Raw genomic sequence first — 27835 nt, forward strand, 5'->3', positions numbered from 1 at the left:
ATGACACATTAGTAAACGGCTGCGCAGGTACCGTGGACATGCGGTCATCCCTCTCACTTCCAGTAGGCTCCTTCCTATGAATGGTACTGGCAGCATGGGTCGGGGAGGTGCGGGAAGGTGATGTCGTAAAGCTGAGTGTCGTAAACCAGGTGCGGAGAAGGGGAGGTGAAGGGGAGGGAGGGAGGGAGGGAGGAGGAGGAGGGGGAGAGGGGGTGAGAGAGGAGGTGACTCTCCGGCAGCATTTAGACACAACGAAAGGATCATGGCGGATGGCCCCAGGTGTAAGCGCAGAAAGCAGGCGAACCCGAAGAGGAACAACGGTGAGTAAAAGTACTTCCGACGCGGAGCTTTTCGTTCGGGGAACCCTTCGAGAGTCTGCGCTGTCTCCCGGTAATTTCGCCGAAAAGTTTGGCAGCCCATAGGTCTGTTTTTTAGTAACTGAAAGTGCTGGGAAGTAGCAAGTGAGCGCTGTATTACAGCCCTATGTGGTGTACCGTTATACCTGGGTCGCGTCTCTCCCTCCGCCTAGCGGTCCGCTGCACCGGAGACCGTTACACGCACCTCACCCTATTATGAGTGGACCAGCTTTTGTCTCCACTTAATACCTCTTTATTCATTTCGACACACTTTGACGCGCTTTGTGGACTCTTTATCCATTGATTTAGTTACGTTCTGTCGAGTTTCTTTTTGAGCCCACCACCAAACTCGGACCTGTTTCTTGTGGGGAACAGGCTACCTGAATGTTATTGCGGACCTCGGCAGACTGCTTACCGATTTGGGTTGAACAAACGTACAGCTGTGCTCTTGTGGAAAACGTCGTGGACATCATTTGTGTTCCTGAATCTGGGGATGTGGGGTGGTGGTGGTGGTGGTGGTGGAGGGGGGGACATAACTGTTTGGTTTGTTCTTTTCTTTCTTTCGCTCACTCGCTCGGAGCAGGTAGCGATAGGACACTGTTGCTGCACTAGCCTACATGGGCTGACAAAACGCATTTTTTTTTGTTGCTGTTGCTGTTGCTGCTGTTGTTGTTGCCTGACTTAACTCCTGCCTGCTATGTGCTTTGAATTGGGTTAACATAATATCGGCGACACCATTAAAACGTCTTAAGGCAGAAATGAGAAGAAAATGCGCGTCGTTGCGTTGAAGCACGTTTTTGAGCAGTTCTCTTCTCCCTCATCCTCCCAACTTCTGTGTTTTAGTTCGGTGCTGCTCATACCGCTCGCCGAACATGTTTTAACATGGGAGGGTGGGTTGGGGGGGGGTTGTTCTTTGATAGTGAAGTAATGACAGAAAGCTTAGTTGAAACATGGATGGGGTAACAGAGGCTCCAGAGAACGAGGAATATCTCACGCGCTGTTTGTGCGAGCAGGGCGAGCGCAGCCCATATAAGGACAGCGGATCCTCTCCAGTCGCGCGCGCTGGGAACCCTGATTCCTGTGCGGCCGTGGCCGCGAGCGAACCTCCTTCCAAACGCTCCGTCCGTCTTCATCCGTCCCCGTTACTGCGTGGTTTAAATACAGCCCGTGTACTAATAACACACGCACACGCCTAACCGAATCTGCGTTTCGGTGTGCGAAGCTCAGCGGGGGTTTCACTCACTTTGTGGCGGTGTGAAAATATTGTTTGTGCGGCTGTAAAGTGGCCTACAGAGCTCCGTTCAAGGACGCTTTTGTCAACAGAACGCGAATGTCGGTGTTGCTTAATTGCCAGGTGAATCTGCGTGAAACTTTTGCGAGTTGTTAACGTCTTTTTCTACATCTTTCCACACGCATTTACGCCGTGGGCCGTTGCGAATCCGTACTGCGACAATTTACCACAGCCTTTGACTATTTCTAATTGTTTTATTGTGAAAGCAAGCCTTTTTTTTTGTTGTGTTTTTTTTTTTTGTTGTTGGTTCTGTGAGGAAAAAAGGTCTGACCAACATGTGTTGTCTATCAACTAGTCACGCTCAGGAGTCGTGCCACCCAGTGCAGATTAAAGGAACTGGGGGTAACGCAGGGAATTCAGCGGTGTTTTGCCAAAACAAAGCCGTGCCGGCCACTTTCTGTGGTGTTAAAAACAGGCCCGAATTCGTGGGAGGAAATGCGACCAACTGGGGTTTTTTTTTAAATTTTTTTTTATTATTATTGTGCGGCTTTGCTGTCGTGTGAATTTCCTGTGGATACCTGAAGAGTGGCATCATGTTTTTTTTTTTTTGTTGATAGGCGCTATTGATGTTGTCCTCTCGTTTTTTTTTTTTGGGGGGGGGGGGTTTTACATGGGGGTGTGCTCAGCTATGCATTTCGTCTCTGGAGCGTGTGTGCAGATATGTGCAAGGTGTGGACACACCTCAGATAACGGTCCTGCTGTTAAGGTGTGGATGTCTGCGTGGGAGAGGGGAGTCGTGTTTACTCTGGAGAGGCTTCTCATTTGTTGCTTTTCTCCCCCTTTGACTTTAACGGGTTTTTTTTAAATGCTTCTGAATAAGGACACGGCCTTATTGATATTTAAAGTCACATCCTTAACCAAACAGATGTGCTCCCTGTTACTTTGCCTCATTTGCATCTGCTTCAAAGAGCCTTCCCGAGGTCTGCTTTTCAGTCCTCACTTCCTACCACCTTCTGACGAGGCTGGTGATCTGTCATGTAAATCAACGTTTCTGCTTTTTGAAGGGAATTCCTCAGTAAAAGTCAGACTGAAGGCTGGTGCTGTTGCATGCTGTCATAGCCTTGGTTTTGGGCTTTGTTACATTTTAATAACAATTTCCCCCCGGGGATCAATAAAGTATTTCTGATTCTGATTCTGATTCTGATTGGCCCTTTAATATGGCCAACTTCAGCCTAGTGACTACTTTTTTTTTTCTTTGCTTGGGCTCTAATAATTAAGCAAGCCCTCAAGTTGTGCCCGGCTTGTTATGGTCCCTGGCTTTGCCAGGTCCCTGGTTAACAGGGGTAGATGAGATCAAGGTGAGCTCCATTCCCCGCTGTAAACAGAGAGGTGTTAAGAGCCTGCAGGACGACAGGTGTTTGCAATCGGCGGGATACTACAGCTTCCTTTGTCGCTTCTCCCCAGTCAGATCCCCTCAGGAATAGCAGCCGTTCCCTGCAACGGTAATTTAACACAGCAATTTGGGAATAGAGGAATGCGCCTGGTAACATTCTTTGCAAAAATAAACAGGGCTGTGCTGGGACAGCTTTGTACCCGTGCTCAGGAGCTGATGTATTCAGAACAGACACCTCGAAATAAGGGTGCATACAGGTAGCTAGGATTTCTATTTATTTGACTCTATCATAAGGGTCATTTGTCTCATCCCCTAAACTGTCTTTCTTTCTCTCTTCTCTCTCTCTCCATTCCTCCCTCTCTTTCTGAGGCATACTCTGGCACACACTTGCACCTTGATGAATCATCCATCAAATGAGGAAAATGAGGTTGTGGGCTTGGCACTTGGCAACAACTCATGTAATGTTGAAGAGCATGTTTATTGGCCTGGTAAAACTATACTTAAACTATACTTAGTTCCCTGGACTCACTCACCCTGTCTAGAAACTATTCATACAACCACAGAGAGAGGAGAGGAGAACAACAAAAAAACAATGGTTTAGCTATAGCTGCAGTTTGTTTGGTGAAACAAGCAATGTTTCGGGCTACAGTGAAGGCTTCGGAGGAGGTGGGGATTGGCTCTGTTGCTCCACATGCCACTTCAGTGTTTTAAAAGACATCTGTTTACATTTAAAGGTCCACCCCTGTTGTGTGAAGAGTTTAGCCGAGGAGGAAACTTTTCATTTATCTCACTGCTTTTCACCAACTTCCTCAGCAGCTTCATTTGAGAGTGCCAAGTAAGTAGGAAATCCCCCTGCCTCCGCTCTCTCTCTCTCTCTCTGTCTCTTCCCTCTCGCTCCTCCTTCCAGAGCTTGTCCTTTATTTCGGGGGGTTAAAACACAGTAGCCAGGGGTGCTGTTGATTGCCCCCTGACCTAGGCACCCATGCGTGCCTAGAGTATGACTTCACTTTCCCCCCCTGTGCCATTGTGAGGCTTCCAGCATGTCCAATTGTGTTTGTGTTTAAGTCTGTTCAATGAAAGGCGAAGAGAGGAGGAGGGGGGTGGGGTGGTGGTGGTGGTGGTGGTGGGGGGGGGGGTGTTGGAGCTGCAGCTTTTTCTCAGCTCCCTCCTTCTCTTCATCCATTCCTCTCTGACCCCTTAAACTGTGGGCTCCACGCTCCCTGTGGAGTCAAAAGGGGGGATGGAGAGAGTTGGTGAGAAGTGGCTGAGGTGACTAAAGAAATTTACAACAGGTGACAACTGTGGGACTGGTGCTGGCAGATGAAAAGCACGACACACATGTCAGCTATCTCCCAGCCCAGTATGGATTTTAGGCCAAAACTAGGTGTGTGTTATGCTTGGAACATAAATCAGCAGAAATAACCTTAAAATGATTTTAGGCCTCATACGAGTAAAGACCACAACATTTTACTTGTTTCTTTTTTTATTAATCATCCGGAAAAAAGTTTTGTTTCTAGCTAAGCGTCATCCCTCAACATGTCCATCGGGGTGGGAAAAGGCCTGTCCTCATCTGACCATTCAGCTGAATTAAAATGATGTGATGTACGACCACACTCCCACCCCTGTTAGGGCAGCTTAATGATTAGCTGCTCCCATGGAGGCTGAGAGCATTAGCCTATAAAAAGGTGCTCTCCCTTCGTAAAGAAGGAGTTTTAAACTCAGAGTCAGTTTCAGTAACCCCCTTAACTGCGCTTGGATGTGCTTTATTGGGGTTTGTGTGGCTGAATGCTTAAATGAACCATTGTGTGTTCAGGCTGTAGTGAGAAAGCCTGAGGAGAAAGAGCCTAGTTACCTTTGCAGTTTGCCTGCTCTACCTCATACACTTTCAGTGGCAGAAGAAAAGGCCCATTCAGCGGGCCCGGCATGGGGAGGGAGAGCCCTTTTCACACTCGGCTTGTGGGAAACTTCTCCACCATACTGTGCATGCCATTTGCATATGACCCATTCTTTTCCCAAAGGTCCCCGCGAGGGAGGAATCCGTGGAACGTTCACAGAATTCATCAAATCCCTCTCTCACGCAGCCCTCGGGCCCTCAAGGGCCTGCTTTGCAGCGCTCTGTTTGACATTTTTGTCTTGGAAATGTAGCTTATGTCTGCGTCACGCTTGCTCGCCTAAACGTTAACGCCAACGCATCCCCGTGGCATTTATGTGTATTTTAAAGTGGCAATGTGTGCTACCCAGTGTGCTGTTTTTAATGTCAGGGTGAAGGCTTAATTTGGCACAGCAGGCAGGAGTTTCCCCGAATCCCCAGCATGGGCCATGAGGGGTCCATCTGCATGACAGGACAATGTGATGGGGGCCGCGCGCCTTGGACGCTCCCTAACTGATGATGACGCAGCCATCCACAGATCGGCAACACTCTCCCTGAAAGGGCAAATATTGGGGATGGGGGTAATACAAGGATGAGGCGGTAGGAGCTTGTAGCAATGTGTCAGCTCAGTGAACTGAACCGAAGCACAACCAAAATACGGCCCCACAGAATAGCAGCCTGGGCTGCTTCTCGCCACCATGAAAGATCATGTAGGCACTGTAGTAACGAGTAACCGTTGCCTTGATGCGACACAACATGTGGAACGGCGTCCATACTGACATGCTTGATGTTGTTGAGTGAGTTGTGTCGGTCTGCAACAGCCCTGACAGCCTTGACCCTAAACATGGACGCTGACACAAAAAGTGGTGTGGGCAAGTATTTGTTGCAGTGCAGTGTAGGGAGGAGAGCTCAGTTGAGTGTATCATGTAAGCTAGCTGAGCAGAAAAGCCTCCTCTGCCCTCCTCTCCTCTGCTGTGTCCATAGCAGTGAGTCATGGGCAGACAGGTGTGTTTGCAAGAGGAGTTCAACCTTACAAATGCTACAAACTATGTTCTTCTTTTCTTTCACCTAAACTCTCCCTTGCTCCCTCTTGGTCTCTCCCTCCTTCTCAACCCCTCCCCACATGTAGGAGGGTGAGAGATAATATTCTCTAGCAGTGTGTATACTTGAGGGAGAGATTACCTCTAAATTGCCATCCTGGTGGACGGTAAATATTGTGTACGGTGTGTCCAGCGCTGCCTGTTGATGTGTGTTTTTAATCATGTATTTGGTGGCTGCTCTTCAGGTCCACAGTGAGTCCCTTTGGGTCTGCCTGCAGACCCCTCCTTGTCCCCCCCATCATCACCACCACCACCTCCTTCTTTCCCTTCCCACCCATCTATCCCCCTCCCCTCCTTGTGGTCCTCAGTGGAGCGGTTAATGAAAAAGACTGGACTGACACAATAGGCAGAAGGCGGGCCCGGTAAGGGGCTCTTACGCCAGCTTGTGTTTGTGGCAAAGATTCATCAGGGCAAACCTCTGCTGTAGCTTCACTTCAGACCTCCTAACTGTCCGTTTGTGTGTCTCTTCTTTTGTCTTGTCGTCTTTTTTGACACAGATGTTGGATGTCTAGTCCCTTTTAGATGTGCTTGACCTTATTATAGTCCCACAGTGTCTCTGTCTACAGGGATGAAATTAGATGACATCAGATGAGGAGTAATCCGCTGCCGTGTATTGTGCTTTGAACACAGCCTAGTGGCTGGCTTTTTGCCAGCCCGTTATGATGACCATATTGATTTTCCTCTTCGTAGCACACAGAACTGATAATGGCCCTCCTGAGGGGGTACGCATTCATATTCACATACTGATTTCAGTTGCACAGCCTGGCTGTGATGTGACTAACAAATCGAGTGCCCCTCTGCCCCCCTAAGCTCATGCATTGAACTAGCTAGGCTAGGCTAGCCCTGTGACAACTCCAGCAAAAAAAAAAAAAAAAAAAACCTTAGTCACCCTGTTTGTTAGTCAGAGAGAAGGCCGGCTGTTATGTTGAATGTCAACATGGATAAACATCCACACAGGATTAATGAGAGGAGAATGGCCAGCCTGAAAACAGAGGGGAGGGCAGAATAGAGGGAGGCATGGAGCATCCGCATCGCCCCATTTAACTCATGAGTGTTTTGTTGAGCTCCCCATGACCCCGCTAGTGTGACCTGACCGAAGGAGGCAGCCAAGCCTAGACACACTCATCGACTGTTTTAAGAAAGGAGCTACAGTATGCCTTTGTGAATGAAAAGAACAGTGCGTGAACAAAAGGCAAAGGACAGAGGAATAATGTCATATGCAGCCTGGACTAAACAGATACCATATCTTTAGAGCAGTAAACAAACCAAAACAAAGACAGATAAGAGCCACTGTAGAAATTGACCGTATTTCCTAACAATGTTAGTGTTAAGTTTTCAAACAGCTGTGTCTTTCTTGAAGGTTTCGTTAAGTTCCTCCTTAAAGAAATTCAACAGAGCTGGTCCCTGTTTGAGACATACCCGTCACTGAATGATGAATTCATCTTTATAAACTGTTACATCACTCCATCTGTTTCTCACCTCTACCACCTGAGTGTTGCTATTCTTTCTATTCTATTCTTGCTATTAGTAGAAAGCAATTAAGTATTGCTTGAATAGTTAATAGTGTTACATTTAACCTTTTAGATTTGATGTTCTGTACAGTAGGGTTAGGGTTGGGATTGCGTTCTTGCACTTGTTGACCAACCTGTAAATTTAGGCTGTCCGTCCCACAAGCACCTGCGATACACGATCGACGGCCTTCAAGAGCAAAGTACATAGTGCAGTTCTTTTTTCACACTGGGTCTCTATGACTCTGGGAATTGGAATTCAGCCAGTGACTTTTGACCTGTCTCGGCCCACCTGTCCTGGCTCAGCTCTCCGCTGCCAGCGTTCAGGTGTTTACAGTTAACATACTGGGGCCTCCCAGAGCACTTATGCACAAATACATGAGTGGGTGTAATGTGTGTGTAGCAGGTACAGAAGAGAACGGAGTAGGTACCCTCGGATCTCTATAGCCAGCCGATTGTACATCTGTCTTTTTGCTCTTGCTGACGGGGCCCTCCCCTCTCGCGTTACACTGGCGCCGGCGCTTTTGCCTGCAAGTCAATGAAGCATGGCCTTTAATTGATCACGTTTGGAGTTGTACGACACTATTAATTAGTGTTTGCTCATCAGCTGTTTGTTTGTTTTGTCCTACTGCTCCCATCATAACACCCATCATTAGTTGCATGCTCTGTTAGCTGGATGCCACTGCGCTTTCAACATCAACAAAGCCACACACTATTGCCCCACCATCAGGTACTTGCCTCCACTTTCCTTCTGTGGCCCTCTAAATTGTCTTTTTCTCAGAAGTGTTGCACTCTTTGGCTCCTTCTTGAGTCCTATGTATTCTTTCCTTTTTGCTGTCTCTCTCTCTCTCTCTCTCTCTCTCCCATTCCTCTCTCTGGCAGCTGCCTTGGCTGTGATTCTCCAACGCCAGCAGGTGCTGTAGGCATGCGGCAACTCAGCTATACAGCTCTCATAAATAACACCTGACAAAAGTATGAGAGCACTACAGCCAGAGTGAGGGAGAGAGGCAGAGATTGAAAGTTTCCTCTGGCAGGAGAACAGGGTGTGGCTCTCGGTCAAATGCTGGCCCTCTCAAGAAGGACATGTTCAGAATGGAGAGAGAAAATGTGAGAGCAGCAGAGAAAACAGGAGGAATGTGAAGGTTTTTTTCCCTCTGAATATGTTGCCTGTTCTTCTGAAGTTTGTGCTTCTCCTTAATGCACACTTTTCAATAATCCCCTTTCATGCAAATTTCTAGTTAAATGGATCTTTTTTAAACACAAGGCCAGCCCTAAGTGACTGGTTAAGGAGGAACTTGAATTTGAAGGAAGGGAGCGTTATCTTTTCTGTAATTAGGATGTAAGAGCTTGGAACAATGTTAATTGTGCTCTAAAAGCAAATGAAGAGGTCAGGAAAGAAATTATATGCACACTTTTATAATCATCACCAGTAATGAAGCAGCACTCGGAATAAATGAACTCATAAATCAGCCCTGATCAAGGACTATTAATGGACACAGTTCAAAATCAAATCCGGGATGTCTCTGTCATTTTATGCTCTTCAAACCCAGCTACATCCTGTCTCATCAGAAGCTATCGATCAGCTTCTTAGGGCGAAGGTTAGTTTGTCATTTTCTCTTGCCTCGCAGTGAACAAAACCAGGAAGTGTGTGAGAGATTACGGCCCAGGATGCAACCTGAAAGCCCTTTATCTCTATGAAAACAAGAGGCTTCCTGCGGCCCTGCTCCCATCCAGGCCACCTCCCCCTCCTTCACCTACCCGGCCCCCAGCACCTGTGGCAGCCTATTTAAGGCTCCTCATCAGGGGCTGCGGAGACCACAAACCGGGGCAGATAACATGAAAGCCTGGAAAAAGAATCAACGCCATTGCTAAGCCGTAAACCCGTCTGTTTCACGCCACACAGAGGGCAAAGAAAAACAGCATCCCTTTTCAGACACAGTAAAAAGATTTGGCTCCGTAAATTGAAGGGTGAGCCTGGGAATGAAAGGTCAGTTTTCCTTTCTGCAGAGCACCTTGCCATCCTGTTGAGACTTGGAAATACAGCTGAAGAACTCTACAACTGTGTCAACCCAATGACTCCCAGTGCTTCCAGTCACCCCTGACTTGCCCACAAAGGGCGAAGAGTTCCTGGACAGTCTGAGACGCAGGCAGAAAGAAAAAATAGTCGTGTTCTGTTTGCCTGTCATGTCGGTGTCATTCTTTTGAGGAGGTTCATGACTTAAATTAGCCATGTTTGTGTGCTTTAGTGAAACAGTTGCCCCATCTTCGGAAAGACCCCTCCTTTCCATTTCAACATAAGATTGCGCCTCTCATCTGGTATTTTTGATGAGTAAGCAATGGCACATCGAAACTCTTTTGGTCACCAAATGTTGTGTTGTTAACCCAAAACCTCAGCCATAGAAAACACTCTCTTGCTCCTTTGAGTTGCTGCCACAGCTGGCAAGGGTGGTTTGTCTTGACAGTAGCCTGCGTTGAATTTCAATGACCCCCGTCCTCCCCCTAGTCTTATTATGCCATCGCTGCTAACTGGCTCCTATTCACTGCAGTGTCCTGACTTCCCAGAGGGGCCTAGATAAACAAGGGCTATTCAGTCACTGAAAAGCCCACCCCCTGCCAGCCTTGGTCTCTCCTTGTTTCAGTGCCAGGCTGCAGCGCGTCTCGCTCGCCACCGACGCCAGCAGCAGTGGGCACCGTGCCATCGATTCTTCTGTACCACACAGCACACTTTTAGGGGGATTAAACGTCGACTTAACTGTGATGACTGATAAATGGCTGCTGCTAATGTAACATATGGATGACGAGGAAGGCTGGAATGGTGCAAGGAAGGGGTGCCTTTCTGTGCGAGTGTGACTGTCTCTGTGTTAATATGCACTGTGTGTGTGTGTGAAAGAGGGAGCCGTTATCTGTAGGTGTGGTGTGGTGTGATGTTGCAGGCCAAGCTGACTTCCTGTTGTTATAGTCCATCAGGGAGATCAGGGGTGGGGGATGCTCCCATGAGACTACCCCGTGAGAGTCACATGGTCTGGCTGTAATGCATTTAAAGGCCATGTTTTTTGTGTCTTTCTGTGTGTGTGTGTGGCTGAGTGTGTTAAGCGTGGTTCGTGAGTGCATTCCTGGCCTCCACCTGAATTCTGACCTGAGTGTGAACTGTCTCTGAGGCTCTTCCTCTCCTTTTTTTTGTTCCATTTTCTGCCCCTTCCCTCCATCCTTCCTCCTAATCAACAGATCTCAGGGAAACCACACATCTCCCTGGGGTGCCTCCCTCGTTCTCTCTCTATCTCTCCTGACCAGATGTTTGAAAGCTGTTTGTTTGTTTACCCAATGGAAGTCCCTTTGATTGATGCCTACCGTAAAACCGCATGCACACTGATGCCACATACCTCTGTATTGGAGTAAAATATTTGAAAGAGAAAATCATACGAATAGGCCAGTTTAATTGCATCAGCAGTTGTCCACAGCCCTTGTAGTTGAAATGATTACACACGTCATTGTCATCGCTGGCGACTGAGGACCATTTGTAAGCAAGAGGGACAGTGTCCCTCAGGCTGTAATGGCCCTCCTGTCCGGCCCACTTCCATCATTCCTCCGACTCACCAGCTAATTTAAAGCAGTGCCCTTCTAATCGAATGGCTGTCTGATAAATCTATTGAATCAGGACAGATGTCCGGGGGGGTGTGTCAGTGACACAGCGTCTAGACAGGCAGAGAGGTGAGCAGACGACTCCAACGTGATTCAGGTCCTAAGGAATCTCACCCCTGTGCTTTTTCTTTACTCTACCGGTTGCGCCTGCTGACACGGAGCGCCATTTGAGCCAAATCTGTTCCACCTGAGCGTCTGAGGGTCAACTCCTTAGGAGGACAGGGAGAATTTCAGGGCAACGTGGATTATTATGGACACACAATGATACAAAGTACACCCTCAGAAATAGCATTAGAGTTGATTGGAGCGTGCATTATGGTAACGAGGTAGCAGGCTTATATTTGGGTCAGGCTTTATCTAGCCCTCTTCTTAGGAAAGTGCAGAGGCCCAGGGCTGAATTCCGCCTAATAATTATATTGCCCCATGACAGATAACATTGATGTAAAGCTGTTTATTGTTGATGATGAGTCTGTTGAACCCAGGCATGCTCTTCCCCTTGTCCTTGGGGAGCTTATCCCTCAGGCAGGGCCGGCTGTGTTTTTATTAAAACCCAGGTTTAAATGGACCAGGTTCTCTGATCGACAAGCAGATTAACCAACTAATAAAACATACATCACGATATATAGAGAGGGCCCCCTCTGAGACTCTGGCTATTAATATACAAATATGGCGGATTACTGTCTGCTTGTCTCCCTGGCCGTGGAGAGGGGATTAGGGTCCTGGTCCAGACAGATTGGATTTAATGCGTGTGTAAGACTAAACGATTGCTGTACTACAGCCCTTATGCATGTACAGACTGATCTCTGGCTCAGTTACACACACCTTACATTTGTGGGTCAGTTCTGACCAGTTAAGACAGAAATATCTGTTTAATATTTAATCTATTTTGACGTACCATACCACCTAGTTAATCATATGCAGTGCAACATTTCAGTGCTACATCATACACTTGCACAACATGTAGGTATGCAAGAACTCTTTCCTGATATTTTGTTTGTTGTGATGACCCGACAAAATAGACAACTACGCCTTTTTCTGTATGTACCAGGTCAAAATGGATGTTTAAAAAAAACAACACAGTAGTAACAAAGTATATATAATATTCCTTTAAAAAACGTCATCTGCAAGTAAGCACGGTCATCTCAACTATATCTGTTCTTGTACACTCAGTCAAGTTTGACCCAGAACAGTACCTCGTACCAAGATTATGCACAGCCTTCATACATTTATTTATTTATCTTTTTTAAAAAAGCATCGAACTGGTCTCACAGTTTGCCTGTACCTGTACATACTTTTAGTGTTGTGGATACCATCAACTCAGTCTGAAATTGTTGATGGATGTTTCAGTGACATCAAATCCTGAAGCGGATCAATTTGAACCCAAACAAAACAGGAAAATGCAGGCAAACATGCACACAAACACTCACTCACAAACCACAGGCTCGCAAATGCAAAAATCACATGACGCTCTTAACTTACTATCAACAATTTCATAGTCGACAGCATGCGTGGCACTGAGAAATTAGCCTCAGTCTGGCATACATATTGTTCACCCTTGCAACTAACGTGACTCCATTTCTGCCTGACGCACTATTGAATTGACAAATTACTAGATAATGCAGAAAAATAAGGCTCCTTCAAAGGCACAGACTTTGTGTGACTTTCTTTCAAGAAGTTCCTCTTGACTATTTGCTGCAAAGGTTTTGTTTTAAGTCCCAACTTCCTCTCTTTGAGTCCCCCGGTCCATCTGCCACAGCATTAAACTGTAGCCCTAAGGTAATCCTCATAAAGACTACCATATATCTTTACATGAAGACGGATTCATGCACAGACATAGGTAAAGTGAGTAAATTGACTGTGGCTATATAATCTCTAAAAAGTGAAAACATGTGTAGTATCCTATCCCACAGATGTCCTAGAGATAGCACTGGGTGTGTGTCCTTTACCTGTTTTAACATGCGGCCCACACAGAAACACACACACATACACACACCCTAGGCTGTATCCCCAAGGGCGCCCAGCTAAAGGAGAGAGAGACCCTTAATCATGTCCCTGTCCCACGTCCTCGTTATCAGCCACGATTAATGAGCTCTCCATTAATGAATGAAAAAAAAAAAAAAAAAACAGGAGGTGCCAACTCCTCCTGTAGGAGAGAGAGGCAAGGGGGGGAGGGTGTGTGTGTGTGTGTATCTGTGTGTGTGAGGGGGGGCTGATAGTAAACGCTCCCCAGGTGCAATGACATCACCCTCCAAGGTAGATATGATAGCTGTCACAGCTCGCTTTTGTTAGGGACGACAGGGTGTGTGTGTTTGTTTAAGTGTGTTTGCATGCATGTGTGTCCGTGTACATGTGGCCTCTCACTCAGTGCTGTGTCGTGATTGATCATACCCAACCTCTTGGAGCTAATCCGTTTTGCCTTTGTATATCTGTCTTCCTCTTTTGTCTATGGTGGCTATATGGCGTCAGGAGGGCGGGAGGGAGGGAGACGAGGGATAAGGAGCGCTTGATGAGACAGTGGGAGAGGAGGAGGAGGAGGAGGAGGAGAGGGCGGCAGGTGCAATGGACACCCGGCGCAATCACCGGCGCTCGGCAAAAGCGGCGACAGGAAATCAAGGTTGTCTTGGCAACCTGGCACTATCGATTAAGCGCGGGCCGTCTCCGAGCTCACATCAGAGTCCCAATGGAAATGGTGCTGCGTTGGGTTTCAGGAGAGGAAGGGGAGGAGGTGATGGTGGACTAAGAGCAGGGGGGAAAGGAGTAGCAGGTGAGGAGAGGAGGGATGGACACCGACGAGTATAGGTGGATTGCATCTTGCTCAGAAGTGTCTCACCAACACTTTGGCTCTACTCCAGCGCTCTGTCCCCCTTCACTGGAGATCCACCTCAGCACCGTGTCGCTCTCAACCTCTTCTAGATTTATGAATGCAGAATATTTCTCATCACAAAGTCATTTCCATGGTTGAGGCCTTCTCAGGACCCTGCAAGCATTTAACACGCCTCTGTCCCTCCGTCCCCTCCTGCCTCCTTTTGTACTCTCGCCCTGCGCCTGTCTCTATATATGGGTCTATGCGAGCACAGTTCTCTCAGTTTTTCCAAGCCATTAGTTCACATTGTGCAGTTTGATTTAAGGACCCTGTGGCACACACTAAGAGTTTGCTTTTCCATCGCTACAGGGCGAGCGGGTAGCTGTGCAAACCTTTGCGTGCACACAGTGATTTCACCATAATTGTACACTGAGGTGGTGATGTTGCATAAGCCCTGCGCAGAAGTAATCGATACGCAGTATTGACTTGTTAGGAGGAGTATTTTTGGCTGATACTGCACTCAGTTGGTGTATGTAAGACAGGCCACGTCTCTTTCACACTCGCTCCCCCTCTCTTTCTTACTTTCTAATTTTCTTTCTCTCTCCTGACAGAAGGTGAAATCGCCCTGTCCCAAATTCCTAGCAGAAGTGTCCTCTCTCGCTCTGTCATACACACACATTCACCATTACGACATTTTAAAACACAACCTTTTTTCTTTTTTATTATTAATTGTCTTTTTTATTTTTCTATGTAGCCTATTTCACTGTCCTGTCCATCATCGTAATGAAATGTATTTTCCCACCTACAGTATGTACTAAATTTCCCAATCTTGTGAGACTGGTCTTGCTGGAGGATATTTACTCCTATCTTCTTACTGGAAGGACAACAGTACAAAACTCTCCCTGTCTCCATCCCTCCCTCTCATCGCTTCCTCCTACCCCCCATGGTCAGTTGAACACAGAGCAGTCCTCTGTCCTTTCTCCATGTGGGTTTTACAGCCTGGTTAACCCATAGCTATCTGCTGAGCCAGGCTCTATATTGTTTCTCAAAGCTCAGCAACTCTTTTTGCTCTGGCAATAAATAGCTAAATATTAACCTACAAGTAGCAGCCAGGTTGCTTAGCTTAGCATAACGACTGTAAGCAGGGGGAAACACTTAGCCCGGCCAAATCCAAATGTAACAAAATATGCCTCGAACCTCTAAAACTCACTGATTAACACGATATATCCTGTTTGTTTAATCCGTACAAAAACTGAACTGTAACTACAACAATTTGCTGTGTTACTGGGAGGTTACGTGCAGGACTATTTCTTGGCCGGGTGTAGTGATTTCCTGGTGTCTCCACTGGTTGCCTGGCAAACTCACAGTTACCACTCCCGGAAGTCACTGCGCCTGGCCAATGACGTGTTCATTGGTTAGCTTTAGAAATGCACTTTTTCATATTGGAAAATGAACTCAGTCCTTATCACATTTAACTAACACACTTCCAAGTTTGAACGTTTTTAAACCATTCCTTTCGTGACTTGATGACCTGTCATGACAACTTAAAGACATGCCAGCTTTGAACACTAGTACAGTGAAACATCATGGCTCCCAAAACAAATGCATCGACTTCAGAGGCTATTCATTTATCTATGTGGACACTTGAGTATGTGTTCCTGTATCAACCAGTAGTGTCGAACATCACTTATAAGTCGTAACAATTCTGCACAGGCAGGACTTGATTAGGTTATTACAGCAGTGTCTGAAATAGTACAGAATAGACACAATGAGACTTGAATCGAACACATAAACAGGTGAGAATAGAATAGAACTGAACTGAATACAACACAACATGTCTTACAAGAGTGTAGGGGCGCCTAAAATCCCAACTCCTCGGCTCTCTTTATTTGGGGCTATTCTGGGCTGGACTAATGTGGCGGTGGTGCTGCGTGCTGAGTGAGTCAGCGGTCATTAGGGCATTCAGACAGCACTCTCCCGGAGGCCACAGGAGCCAGTCAGTCTAATGATGAGGCCAGTGAAGTGCCGGGGACCTGAGCGCTCAGGACGTCCTATAGCTCCATCCAATTAGCCTCCCCCGGCCCTGCCCATAGTCACTGACCATGCAGGATAGCTGAGAGACCAACATCCCATTTAGGTTTCCTAATTGTCGAAGGTCATCTATTGCGTGCTTCCCTTTGCCATTTCCAAGCAACACGTTTCGGATTGATGTTGTACTGTTGTATTTCACAAGTTCCTCATCTTGCATGCTTGCATTTCCTTAAAACATGATTTCTTCATGTTTGTATACGCATATTCCTTTGTTAGCCGGAGCAGAGTGCCCAAAGTCTTGGTTGTATGCTTGTATATGTGTCGGCCACCGTGATCTGTAATGACTATCATGTAACTGACTCAAGCCATGAGACAGAGAGAGAGAGAGAGAGAGAGAGAGAGAGAGAGAGAGAGGCTCAGCCACAGTACTCAGATCCAGTCATCCTCCCCTGGGAGAGGCTGACTGAACAGGAATGTAAACATGGAAGCTAAATAAACTGCTGTGTGGGACACGCAGAGGGAGACAGAGAGAGAGAGAGAGAGAGAGAGAGAGCACTTGCAGAGGTCAGGATCACTCAAAGAAAAGTACAGACCATTACAGGGGAGATCTTTTAGCGGTTGTAATCAAAGAATTAAACCTGGGAGGGGATGTGACATCCACCGTGCATCGAGGCTTACAAGGACAGCTCAGCATTCCTCTCCCTCCCCTACTTTTAACACCTTATCTCAACCTCTCACTCTAAAATAAGATGCACTCACACCATGTCACATGGCACCAGCCATCACCCCACAGCTCCTCAAATACTCTGCGGACTTGAAAGTGCAGGAGGCTGCATTCACACACTGGTCTGCATTTTTCTGTGGAAAAACTGCTGTACAGTTGGGGTAGCTGACATTACCAACAAACACTTTGTCACCACTTTTTGTGACATGAGGAGTAACTAATATTGTGTTGTGTGAAGCTCTTGAAAAGCGGTCTTTAGCGATGGTGCAGTGCTGAAGATGATTAACTTCTGTATGGGATGGTTTGGCCTTCACAGCAGCTACAGTCCTCTTTCCACTGGTCCCAGTGCAGGGAGAAGAGCATCTTGAAAAAGGTCTCCCCGTCTGTATGGCTTCTTCAGGCGCCCTTGGACTCCACCCTCAGTTGTAGTCAAATCCCTTAGGGTTGTTTTGGTGTGGTGATCTGACTGTTGAGCACAGGTGCTGCCGGCAGCTGCCATGAGGTCTCTGGACTTTGGACCAGATCAGGCGGCAGCCGTTATGACTCCGTCTGAGGTAGCAGACTGGAAGGTTTAGCCATCACCATACCACAGCCTGTTCTGCTCTCTCAGCCACAATGGCTTCTGATGGATGACTGTTGACATAGTTGAGCAAGCCGCGCTGCCATGGCACAGTGTCCCACTACCACCTTCCTACCTTCTCCCCAAAACCAGCACTTTCTTAAAAGGCATTGCTACCCAGGTCCCTGTTCTTCCCTGTTTTACTTTTTCTCTTTCAATGCCTTTCATTTTCTCCCAAGGTGGATCAAAGAGAAGAGGTTTGTGGAGGCGTATGGAACCAGACTCAGTGTCAACATGAAGCTTTCTCTGCTTTAACTGCTTCCCTGGTACTTAGCTAGAGTTTACTGTGGAAAAAAAACCCTTTTTGCCACAATGTCTTCTTCTTACATCATGTTACACTTAGGCCAGCGATAAATCTATTCTGTCATTCACCAGCTCATAAATGCATCCTTGATGTGCTACCTGATGTCTTCTTCTCATCCCTCTCTTTGTCCTCCCGCTGCCATCGCTCCCTCCTTCCATCCTTCCTGCCTCCAACGCTGGGCGCTGGGCCAGAGGTGCTAAACAGCGTCTTAACCTGGTGTCTGAGCCTCGACTCATCCTTTATTCATTCCCATTAAAGGAGCATGAGAGTTGTTCTCTGCCTGTAGTCGCTGCTGTTCCTCCTCCATTAGAAAGACAAACGGCCGCAGAGCGAGTGTAATAACTAATAGGTGGGCGTGAATGAAATATGCATGCTGGGTCCCTCCTGATACCCGTGAGTCCAGTTTGTGACAAGCCAGACCATGTGGTCAGGCTGTAGGAGGGCACAAATATAATTCAGGGGTATAGGTGTTACTGCATAAAAAAGTCTTGAGCAGCCTTTTTTCTCATGTCTTCCATTTAAATAAAATAAATAGATTTTTTGAGCTCAGTGGGTCTTAAAAATGTTTCTTGGCAGACCAGTGAGAATTCAACCCACTCTGTATTCAGCTCAGATCAATGCTCCGATCAGTTGGAATTGTTTTCTTGTTCATTAAATTAGGTCTTGTGCTGCTTTCAAAGTGGCATAAAAGGAGGTCAAAACTTTGACATCCTCATTTGAGGAAGCTTGCAATCATCTTGAAATATTTATACTGTAAAACACAAAAACAATCCACGCACACTCACATGCACACACAGGAACGCCTCCAGCGGTGCCATTTAGCTGGCAGTACGCCAAAATCTTCCCAAGGATATAAGCCTCCAGGCTCACTTAAATAGTACTTCATGTAGAGTACACACACACACACACACAGGCCAAACAATATCAGCATCTCCCACCTTTACAACCTTGTTTCCCTGTGAGGAGCCTGTTTGAAAAAAAACCCAGGAGAGATAAAGAGAGGAGGACAGCAGACGATGGGAGGAGAGGAGTGAGATAAAGGTTAAGAATGACGATGAAAATGGAGAAAAGTGCTACGCCAGCGACTCCGGCAGGGAGACAGACAGGATTGAGCATTTCTGCCCCGCTGGTGGAATTTTGAGGGTGTCGGGAGGTGTGTGTGTGTGTGTGTGTGTGTGTGTGTGTGTGTGTGTGTGTGTTGCGCAGGTCAGGTAAATTGAATAGCAGCATATCCAGTGGACTGTCATCCTCACCCTCTCTCTCTTTCTCTCTTAACCCTTGCTGCACTATACTTGCTGCATCTCAATCAATAAACGTGAATGGCACAATTGGTTGTAAACCTGTGGAAACAAAGACTATTGATGCCTGAAACTGAGAGATTATTTTGTGTGTGTGTGTGTGTGTTCTTTACTGTTTAGCAGAGCTGGGCGGGGGATTGGGTGAGCACCTGAGCAGTAATCCAGCCAGTTAGTTTTGGAGGAGCCATTTAAAATGAGCGGAGGCATTAAAGAGAGGTTGATGAGGAGGTCAGGATTTTCCTTTAATCCTCACACTGCTGCTGGAAGAGGGGAGTGACGGGGGCAGAGAGGCAGCAAACTGCACTACTGTGACAGTATGTTTTGGGAGGGGTGAGGCTGGCACTGTGCCACTGTGTATTAAAAAAAATAGCACTGGACACTAATTATAGTCAGTTAGCATGACACTGGGTTTACACGGTACACATAGCACAAATATAAACTCATGCACATAGAAAACTACAGACCAGATGTATATTAACCCCTTACATGTGTGTAAAAAAAAAAGAAAAAGCTGGCATCTGCAGCAACATGTTGGCACTCACTCACACACAGCCACGCAAACATCAGGGAGCTTAAAAAGGAACCAGTCCAGCTTTTTTTTTCCAGATATCACCCACCATCCCATTGTTTCATGGAGACCTCTCTCACTAATGAAAAGCTATTGTGCGTCCCGCAGGCACACACACACACACATTTCCTGCCCTAATCACCAGCCTCATGGATCAGAGGCATTACAGTAAAGTAGCAGGTGCCTGTCCATCGCCGTAGCGCACGGGCTGATTTGATGGTAATCTATAATCTGTAAGGCTTTGATGCCACCGCCGCGCTTATCAGCCAGGTTTGTTTGGCCAGGCTCGGAGCATTGGTTTTAACAGGATGAAAATGTTGCACGATTAACCTTTGGTGGGTTTTTTTCAACACTACTCTTTGTATCGTTGCCGCTGTTTTGTTTTATGGGGTGTGTGTCTGTGCACAGGCATTTCAGCGTGCGAGTTTGACTCCGTTATGCTCGACTCGGGGCTTAAAATCATGTTTTCTTAAGATTTTGAGACCTTCCCTGTGCTGTTTGCTCTGTGTTTAGTACAGGGTACTCAGTTTGTGCTGGTAATGCAGAGTTAAACACCATAGCAGGCCGTCTCCTATACATTATACATGAGTGTGCATTCTTGATTTCATTTGTCTTTCAGGTATCCTTCCATCCCCCATCTTTATGTATGTCTCACTGTAATCTAGTCTGTGCTGGACGTTTGTGTATTCACTGTAGTGGTGTTATTAATCCACATTTGTTGGTGGATCCACCACGTTAATATGTGCACGCTGGAAATGCAGCAGACAGCGAGGCTGTTGGTGGTGACATGTGCAGCTCACATGGCGCCAGCTGCTTTTATTGGACAATAATGGGAGGCTGCCATGGATGACTTACAGGGACGCACCCGCAACCTTCCATATGGAGGGGTTTTATTTGAGCACAAGACGCTTGGTGCGCAACTGTGGAAGGTTTTGCTGTAACGCACGTGAACCACTGTATGATGTATTTTCTGGCCTCGGAGGCTTCACACAGCAACACCTATAACTGCGAGTGGGTGCGGCTGTTGGGTGCATGATTGATTGCGTTTGTGCCTCATAGTGGAAGATTTTTAAATCATACATCATAGGTGAAGCACTGTGGAACATTAGCGGTAATACATTTGTTGGTTCCTTTTTACGCTTTCACGTACATACCCTTGTGTTTGTGAGTGTCTTTACGCTTGGGCGCTTGTGAGTCACACCCTGTGAGCCTTCATGAAGTCCCAGTTGTTATGTAAGTTGGACGTGCAGATCTACTAAGATGCGAGTTCAGGTTATTGCTGCGTCCGGCATGTTGAACCCATTTCAATTGGAAAATAAGGCGGCCATTGAAGAAATCAGGACTCATCAGCTCATTACATGGTCTTGGGGTGAAGTGAGCCAGCTAATGAGTTAACAGCATTACGTTATCAGATTAACCTAGACACGCACCTCCATGACATCACCGCGCTGGGGAATTAAAGATACATTTACACTGCACCTATGGTACATACTCTACACACATTTATACATCAACTAAGAGTAACTCATTTATTCTTTCTTTTTTCAGCTAAATAAATGTAATGAGAATAAATTATTTGCTTGCCACACAGACCAAAAGCAACTGGTGATTTGGTCTCACCTGTGGGTCATTTGCTGTTTTTGTGCGAGTCACACACTGTCTGGCATAATTCACAGCCAGACTAGCTTCCTCTGAAAGTAGTCACCATCCTGTCTCCTCTGTCAGGTACTGGAAGTGCTGTGTCAGCTCTGTGATAGCCCCTTCAACTTCCTTCTACTCCTAAGATAAAACTTCCCCTTGCCTGAAGGGTCCATACTTGGAGCAGATCTGTGGAAACACACTGCAATCTGTCTGTGGTGGAAAACAGGGAGATATTAGAATGCGGTTAAGGTTAGTTATGTAGTGATGAATGGAAACTGGGGCTAATTATGAAAAAGACCAGTACGTCTACTATGTAAGTATTTCTTGTTCCTCTGGAGAGCCAGCTCCTCTCTCTCTCTCTGTTCTCCCCTCTCTACTTTCTCCCTCCCTCCCTCTGTTGATGTCCAGTTGGAGCACCTGGGAGGAAGCAGCTGTAGGTGGTGATTACAGTTCAGAGACTCCAAAATAACCTCTCCTCCACCCTGCCTGCTCTCTCCCTACATTCTGTCCCTCTCAGCCGTCCTCTCCCAGCCGTCTTTTCTCTGAATCACCCCATCATCAAAATAACAAATGTAAGAACTGCAGGATATGAGACGTGAAAAAGAAAAGAAGACAAAAGAAAAAGCGCTAAATGCTCTAAATTGCCCCCACTCTCCGGTCTCTCTAATGTGTCTTCCTGTGTGTGTGTACATAAAGTGACTGATACACACCGCCTGGCTCATCAATATGGGGAACGGTGGACTCACACAGATGAACACAGGATGAATAATGTTAGCTGAGCTTTGCTGCATATGACCACCCCACTCTCCACCCACCTCCAGTGTGTGTGCGTGTGTGTAATTGTGTGTGTGCATGTGTTTACTGGATTAAAGCTCCCATCAATCACACGCCCAGGACCTTTCAGCTCGCTCCACACACACACTATGACACTAACACACACACACACACACACACACACACTCCTGCTGAGTTTATTAAAAGCCAGAGTGTTATCACTGATCTGTCTGACAACAGCTGCGCACCGGTGCACACAAACACACACATATATATATACAGTCAGCTCTAACACAACCATCAACACAAGTCACACTCATGCCGGTGTGGTGGTGTGACAAGACGAGCTAGTCCTTGGACAGATCTGTCTTTCTTTCCTCTTCCTCTCGGCTACAGGGCATATTACCACAGTCGAACAGGAAGGCCAGTGTTCAGGGTCACGCACTGCCCAGTGGAATTCCCCTTGAACTGCAGGGAGCTCACACAGGCAAAACCACAGCTCTGTTTGACCCAGTTCCGCCACCGTAGTGTCAGAGAAACAAAGAGCAAGCTGCCCTTCTCTCCATGCTGGTTTTATTCCAAGCCGCCTGGTTAGCTCTGGTAGAGTCCTACCCTCATAACTGTTGAGCTGTGATGAGTCGTTGTACGGACGTAGGACAGGACATGCACCAAGAACCGATAACAGTAATGTAGCTGGTGGTATCAGCACCGATGTATGCTGCACTGAAGCAGGGTTCAGGGCTACAGGGAGTCCTTGGTGAAACTCTGCCTTGAGCAAGTCACTGAATTCCCCACATGGAGTAGTATGTAGTATCATCATCAAAAAACTGGGATCACAAGCACAAGACGTTTAAAAAAAATTAGCAGAATAGAAAGGGAAGGGTTGTTTTGATCCAATGATTCACTCTCCTCACAGTTACCAAATGTAGAGACAGTCAGCCATAATCTTTACAGATGTAAGTTTTGCCCCGAGGACAAAACCGTTATCAGATAGGCGCCGTAAGTGTTTCAACTTGGGGGGATACTTGACAGGAAAAAGAGAGGAGGCTCTATCCCAGAAAACATCTGGCCGTTCCCTGCTGAATGACTTCACATTGTGGGTGACATCACATGGGATAGTCCCGAGAGTCCGGTCCAATGACTGCAGTGTGCTTGGGTAATGGAGGTCCCACCCTGTTGGCTGCCGCATACGAGAAACCCTGGCCTGGCCTCCATCTTTCAGCCGCAGGGAGCAGCAACCAGCATCTGACCATGACAGAAAAGAACATGACTAAGCTGAATGAAGGACAAGACAGCTGTCTGTAACTTGCGTAAAGTTAGAAAGTAACATCATAATTTGGTTGGCAGTTGTATTAGTCCCTATTAGTCCCTGATACAACCCTAATACATAATCAATCAATTTAGCATTGGACTCTGGCCGACTCACTTGTGTTCCCTGAGCTCAGAAGCAGCAGTTCATTTTTCTCCTGTTTACAATGCTGGAATACACTAAGCGAGGTGATATAACAGAGCTCACAAGAGTCCCAGAGCAGAAGTGTTTGACTCACTGTAGACCCATTACCGTAGATGGCTGAGGGGAGTGAGAGATCTGCGCCTATGGATTGCCCCAGCTGGACTGTCAATACTCCCCTTCGAATTCTGACACAGCGAAACTAATGGCCTCCCGGGCCGGTGGCAACCAGACACGCGCCCACGCACCATCACAGCAGCTCCGGGTGTAATGCACAAAAGAGGGGCCCGTCAATACATCAATACGTGACGGCGTGCGTTTACCTGCTGCCTCAGCCATTTCACCAATCAGCACCGCGTTGAGAGGGTGCATTAACAACGGCGCTGCTCACTCAGCCTGGGATTTTTCATCTGTCCGCCCCGGTTCTCCATATCATAGTTCACGTGTTAGCCATAGTGAAGGGAGAAGGTGTCAAGCTGGGAGCGGGCCACAGTGGACTAATTTGACCCCTTTTTCCACACTTTAGGTGAGGTCTTGCGACATGTATACACACGCGTGTACCCACTCTTTCTCGCCTAGTTAACAAGACAGATTTTCATAGCTGCCCATCCTACATGCCGCCTGTAGTCCACCCTCATGGTCATTTAACAACAGGGTAATGGTGTGAGCGGTACCGGTTGACTGCTCTTCAGCTTTAGTCGCCCTCGAGGCTGGTCTTGTGGGGAGAGGAGACTAACCCCTCCTGATCACACGGGGGAAAGCCACTCTGCCTGGGGGAGAAAGGAAAGGATGTAAGGTGGGGGTGGGGGGTGTTGGTGGAGGACTGAGGTGACAAAAGAGCTTTTGTGGATGTAAGTTTATGGCGTTAACCCCTTTCTCTCCCTGCTCCACATGAATAACAAGAAACCACTGTGACAACTGAGCAATAGCCCCAGGCCGTGTGTTTGATTATGGGTTGTGTGTGGGTGTGTGTGTGTGTGTGTGTGTGTCAGGGGTTGTCCAGGACGTTTGGCCTTGGGTGTCTTGTGACAGAGCTGACATTCTGGAGAAATGAGAGAGTGGTCAGCTGTTGTCAAAATGCCACAAAGAGGAGGATTTTCCACAAAAAGGAAGAGCTCGCGCTGCACTTTTGCGCGTTAGTGTCAGAATTAGTGAAGCCACAGTAGGTTGTCAACATGGATCTCGGCCACGGCTTCACTGAGGTGTGCTGACCTGCTGATTGCTGTAAATGGGGAACTTGCGACGGTTGTAAAATTAGATGTAGCCAATAAACAAAAAGGCACTTCTGGGTTATTTCTGCACTTCCACCTGTCCGTGAATGTGTGTACAAGTGTGTGCAAATGTGTGCGTGTGTGCGCGCTGTGCTCGTTGCCCTACGGCCTGTCCCCTCATTGAGACATCTGTCAGGCAGAACCACGGCGTCAACGACTGACCTTTACTGAGGCGCAGGCAACCACAGAATGCACACGCACCAACGTGAATGTTGTCCATTGCCTTCACTCTTTTGGTTTGCGTCTCTCTTTCCCCCCTGCCACTTCCTTGCTGTCTCTTACCTTCATTTTATTATTCACTCGATTTTTCCTCATTCAACAGCCGCCCTCGTTTCAACCTTTTACGTCTCCTTTTCCCTGCCTCCGTCTCTCCGCTGTGTTCTCTCCGTCTTTCTTTCTCTCAGTCTCTCTTGACAGTTTGTGACACTCCCTCCCCAGGGCAGCCATCAGTTCAGATGAGCATCGCATGTGACAGGCCAGCTTTGTCTTTTTAAGCCATTAGCAGTTCCTCGCCTCCCACCTCGCCATCGTTTCCCTCCGTTTACCTTTTTCTGCCCTCTTTTGTCTTTGCGTGCGCACATCTCCCGCTGCTGACTGGCAATCGTTGCATTAATCTACATAACACGGTCTCGACTAGAGCGAAGACCTGACCAGTGTAAATATGTGACAGTGCTGATGACGGTGATGTTCTGTCTCCTTAATGAACTGAGGTGTTGGGTTGAATTTACCGATGCCAGTGAGGTATACTTACAGGTAAGCAAGATTTAATGAGATTTTCCAGTTGGAGAAATGTTCGGCAGTGCACCTCCCTCCTTCTTCATAGGCTAGTGTAATTCTCCCTGCTCTGTACTCCCCCACAGTAAACTGTCAAGCCTAATACAGGCAGGAATGTCCAGTCACCTGCTCCTAAAATGCAACAGCCCTGTGCTACACTAACCTAATATAGACCTGCACTACACAAGCAGGTTGGATAACACTGTTGTTGCTCATTGCATATATTTAAACGCACACCTCAATGGCCCCAGCTCAGCTGTTAGGCCACAATCCTGCAGTGTGGAAACTACAATCATGCCATGCAAGCATTTATGATTTTTGAAAATATGTCGAAACTGATGGATTCGATTTTTATTGTTCATAAAGAATATCCACATTAGTACAAATAAGTATTTAAGTTTCTTGAATTTAATTTTAAATGAAAACATGATCCTGTACAGTAAAAAAAAAAGAAAAGAAAAAACCTGTAGTGCGAACAGGCATAAAGAAAGACTGGTAGCATTTGTAGCGTGTTAAGTGCTCAGCCGTCTGACCCATGTGTGTCTTTGACAGAGCTTGGATCAGCCTGTGAAATTGGATCCTGTTGTCTGACAACACACAGAACAAGGCTCAACAGTTTGGCCTGCCACTTGTTGGTGACAAATGATTATCACACCTCTGGATACATTCGCCCATTGTCCTGCCTTAATGCATGAGTGGATGATTTTTCACACGTGTGGGCTCAAACAGTATCTGCTGACGCAGCCGTGCTGCTGTTATTAGCGCTGAAGTGGTTGGGGGGGGGGGGGGGGGGGGGCAAGCTATGTAATGAAGTTTCATGCTACTGATGTAACTGACTACATTTAAACGGGTTGAATACCTTTAGGTAGTTGCTCTAATAATATCCTCTCAGAGCCTCCACTCAAAATGTCAACCCTAGACACAAACTGGCAAAATCAAAGGGGAAGAAGACCATTATACCACTGCGCAGCTTTCAAAACCTATCAGTCTGTAACTGCAGCCTGAATGGAGTCTGACAGCAGAGGTGACAGGGACATTTCAGTTTGTCTGCGGCACTCCAATGAGGTTTGACGGAGGCTAACGCAACATTAGCCAGGTTTGTGTTTGGTTGCCTGCCTGGTATTACAGAGGTTTTGCACTTAACTTGAAACAGCCGCTCACAGAAGGGAAACAACTGTTTACCCAGGTGTGTGCTGATGGTTTCCTGTGCCGGCTAAATATTTGTGTTGCTGTTTTGGTGTTGTTTCTGTGTTCAAGGTGATTTCCAGTGCAGTCATCGGTGAATAATATCAAGCCAAATGCATGGTGGGGCTCAGGTAACGTAGTTTGTTATTAGTTGGCATATAGGGTCTGGTAACAGATAGCACTGACTGAGACAAAGGGGGAAAAAACTGCGACAGATCAACCGTAAAAAGCATTTTTTTAAAAAAGGAGCCGAGAGGTTAAAAAGGGAGCAGAAGGAAGGTGGTTGTCGGAAGCGTGACTGCAGGTTTTCTGGGCTTACCAGAATCTACAGCAGATGTTTCCTCTCTTCAACCCCCCACCCCCCCCACCCCCACCACCTTTACCCACCTTCTACATCACTGCTTTCTCAGTCACCTGCCTATACTGTGTATATCTGGACTGGTTGACTTGAGTGGGCATTCTCTCACCACAGACCTGCCGAGTGTTGGAGAACTGCAGCAGGCCTCTTCAGTGCTGGACGGAGGGAGGGAGGGTTGGTCCAGAGATACTGTAAGTGGGTAGCATAGGGTTTAGGTGTCGGTGTGTTTGTGGGAGTTTTGTAGGGTGGCATCAGATTTGAGGACTTTTTTTTCTGTGTTAGATGAATGTGTTAATCATTTAATAGTTCATGGGACCACCCATAATGATTGAAAGCCCCCTACATGCCAAGCAGGCCTTTTAACGGCTTAACATACAGAACACACACACACTCTTCACTCTCACTTAGGTGTACCACTGTTATTACCGTGGACGGGGCTGTCTCACCTCCAACATAAACACAGGTTGGGAGACAAGTGTAAACTTGGTGGCCAGGGCATTGCTGTGGATTGTATGTGTGTGTGTGTGTGTGTGTGTGTGTGTGTGTGTGAGCGGGTGTGTGGTGAGATCGAACCCTCTGGTCCCTACCAGTCCACCTGGCCTTATTTAGAAGAGCTGAGAGGAGCCAGAAGCAGCAACTCTCGGAGGACGCCCAGTGTAATAGAATGTGTGTGGCTCATCACCATGCTCATTAGCCCCCGAGAGAAATACCATCACCTGCCACTATGATTCGTACCCAGAACAGCCTGTGACTTCCCCTCCGTAGAAACACAGTCTATTTTCTGGGTGTCATTTAGGTGCAGCACTATTAGGACTAACACTGAGTAATAAAAGCATGTGGCCTAATAAGCAAAGCGCATAATAGGCCAGGTTTAATCATCTCCTTTTTTTGAAAAGCATTCCACAATCTCTGAGGCGCAGTTAAGTATTTTTTTGCTT

At 47.0% G+C, this 27835-nt stretch overlaps 1 protein-coding gene across 1 annotated transcript in view; it reads left to right on the forward strand.

The window, feature by feature from the left end:
- The first annotated feature begins 262 nt into the window (after positions 1–262).
- zeb1b (zinc finger E-box binding homeobox 1b) overlaps positions 263–27835 on the forward strand; it is a 45564-nt gene continuing 17991 nt past the window's right edge. The window contains exon 1 of the mRNA XM_070928412.1: positions 263–320. Coding sequence (XP_070784513.1) covers positions 263–320 — 58 coding nt within the window. The remainder of the gene's footprint in view (positions 321–27835) is intronic.

Source organism: Enoplosus armatus, chromosome 21 (genome assembly GCF_043641665.1).
Source record: "Enoplosus armatus isolate fEnoArm2 chromosome 21, fEnoArm2.hap1, whole genome shotgun sequence".
Taxonomy (NCBI): Eukaryota; Metazoa; Chordata; class Actinopteri; order Centrarchiformes; family Enoplosidae; genus Enoplosus; species Enoplosus armatus.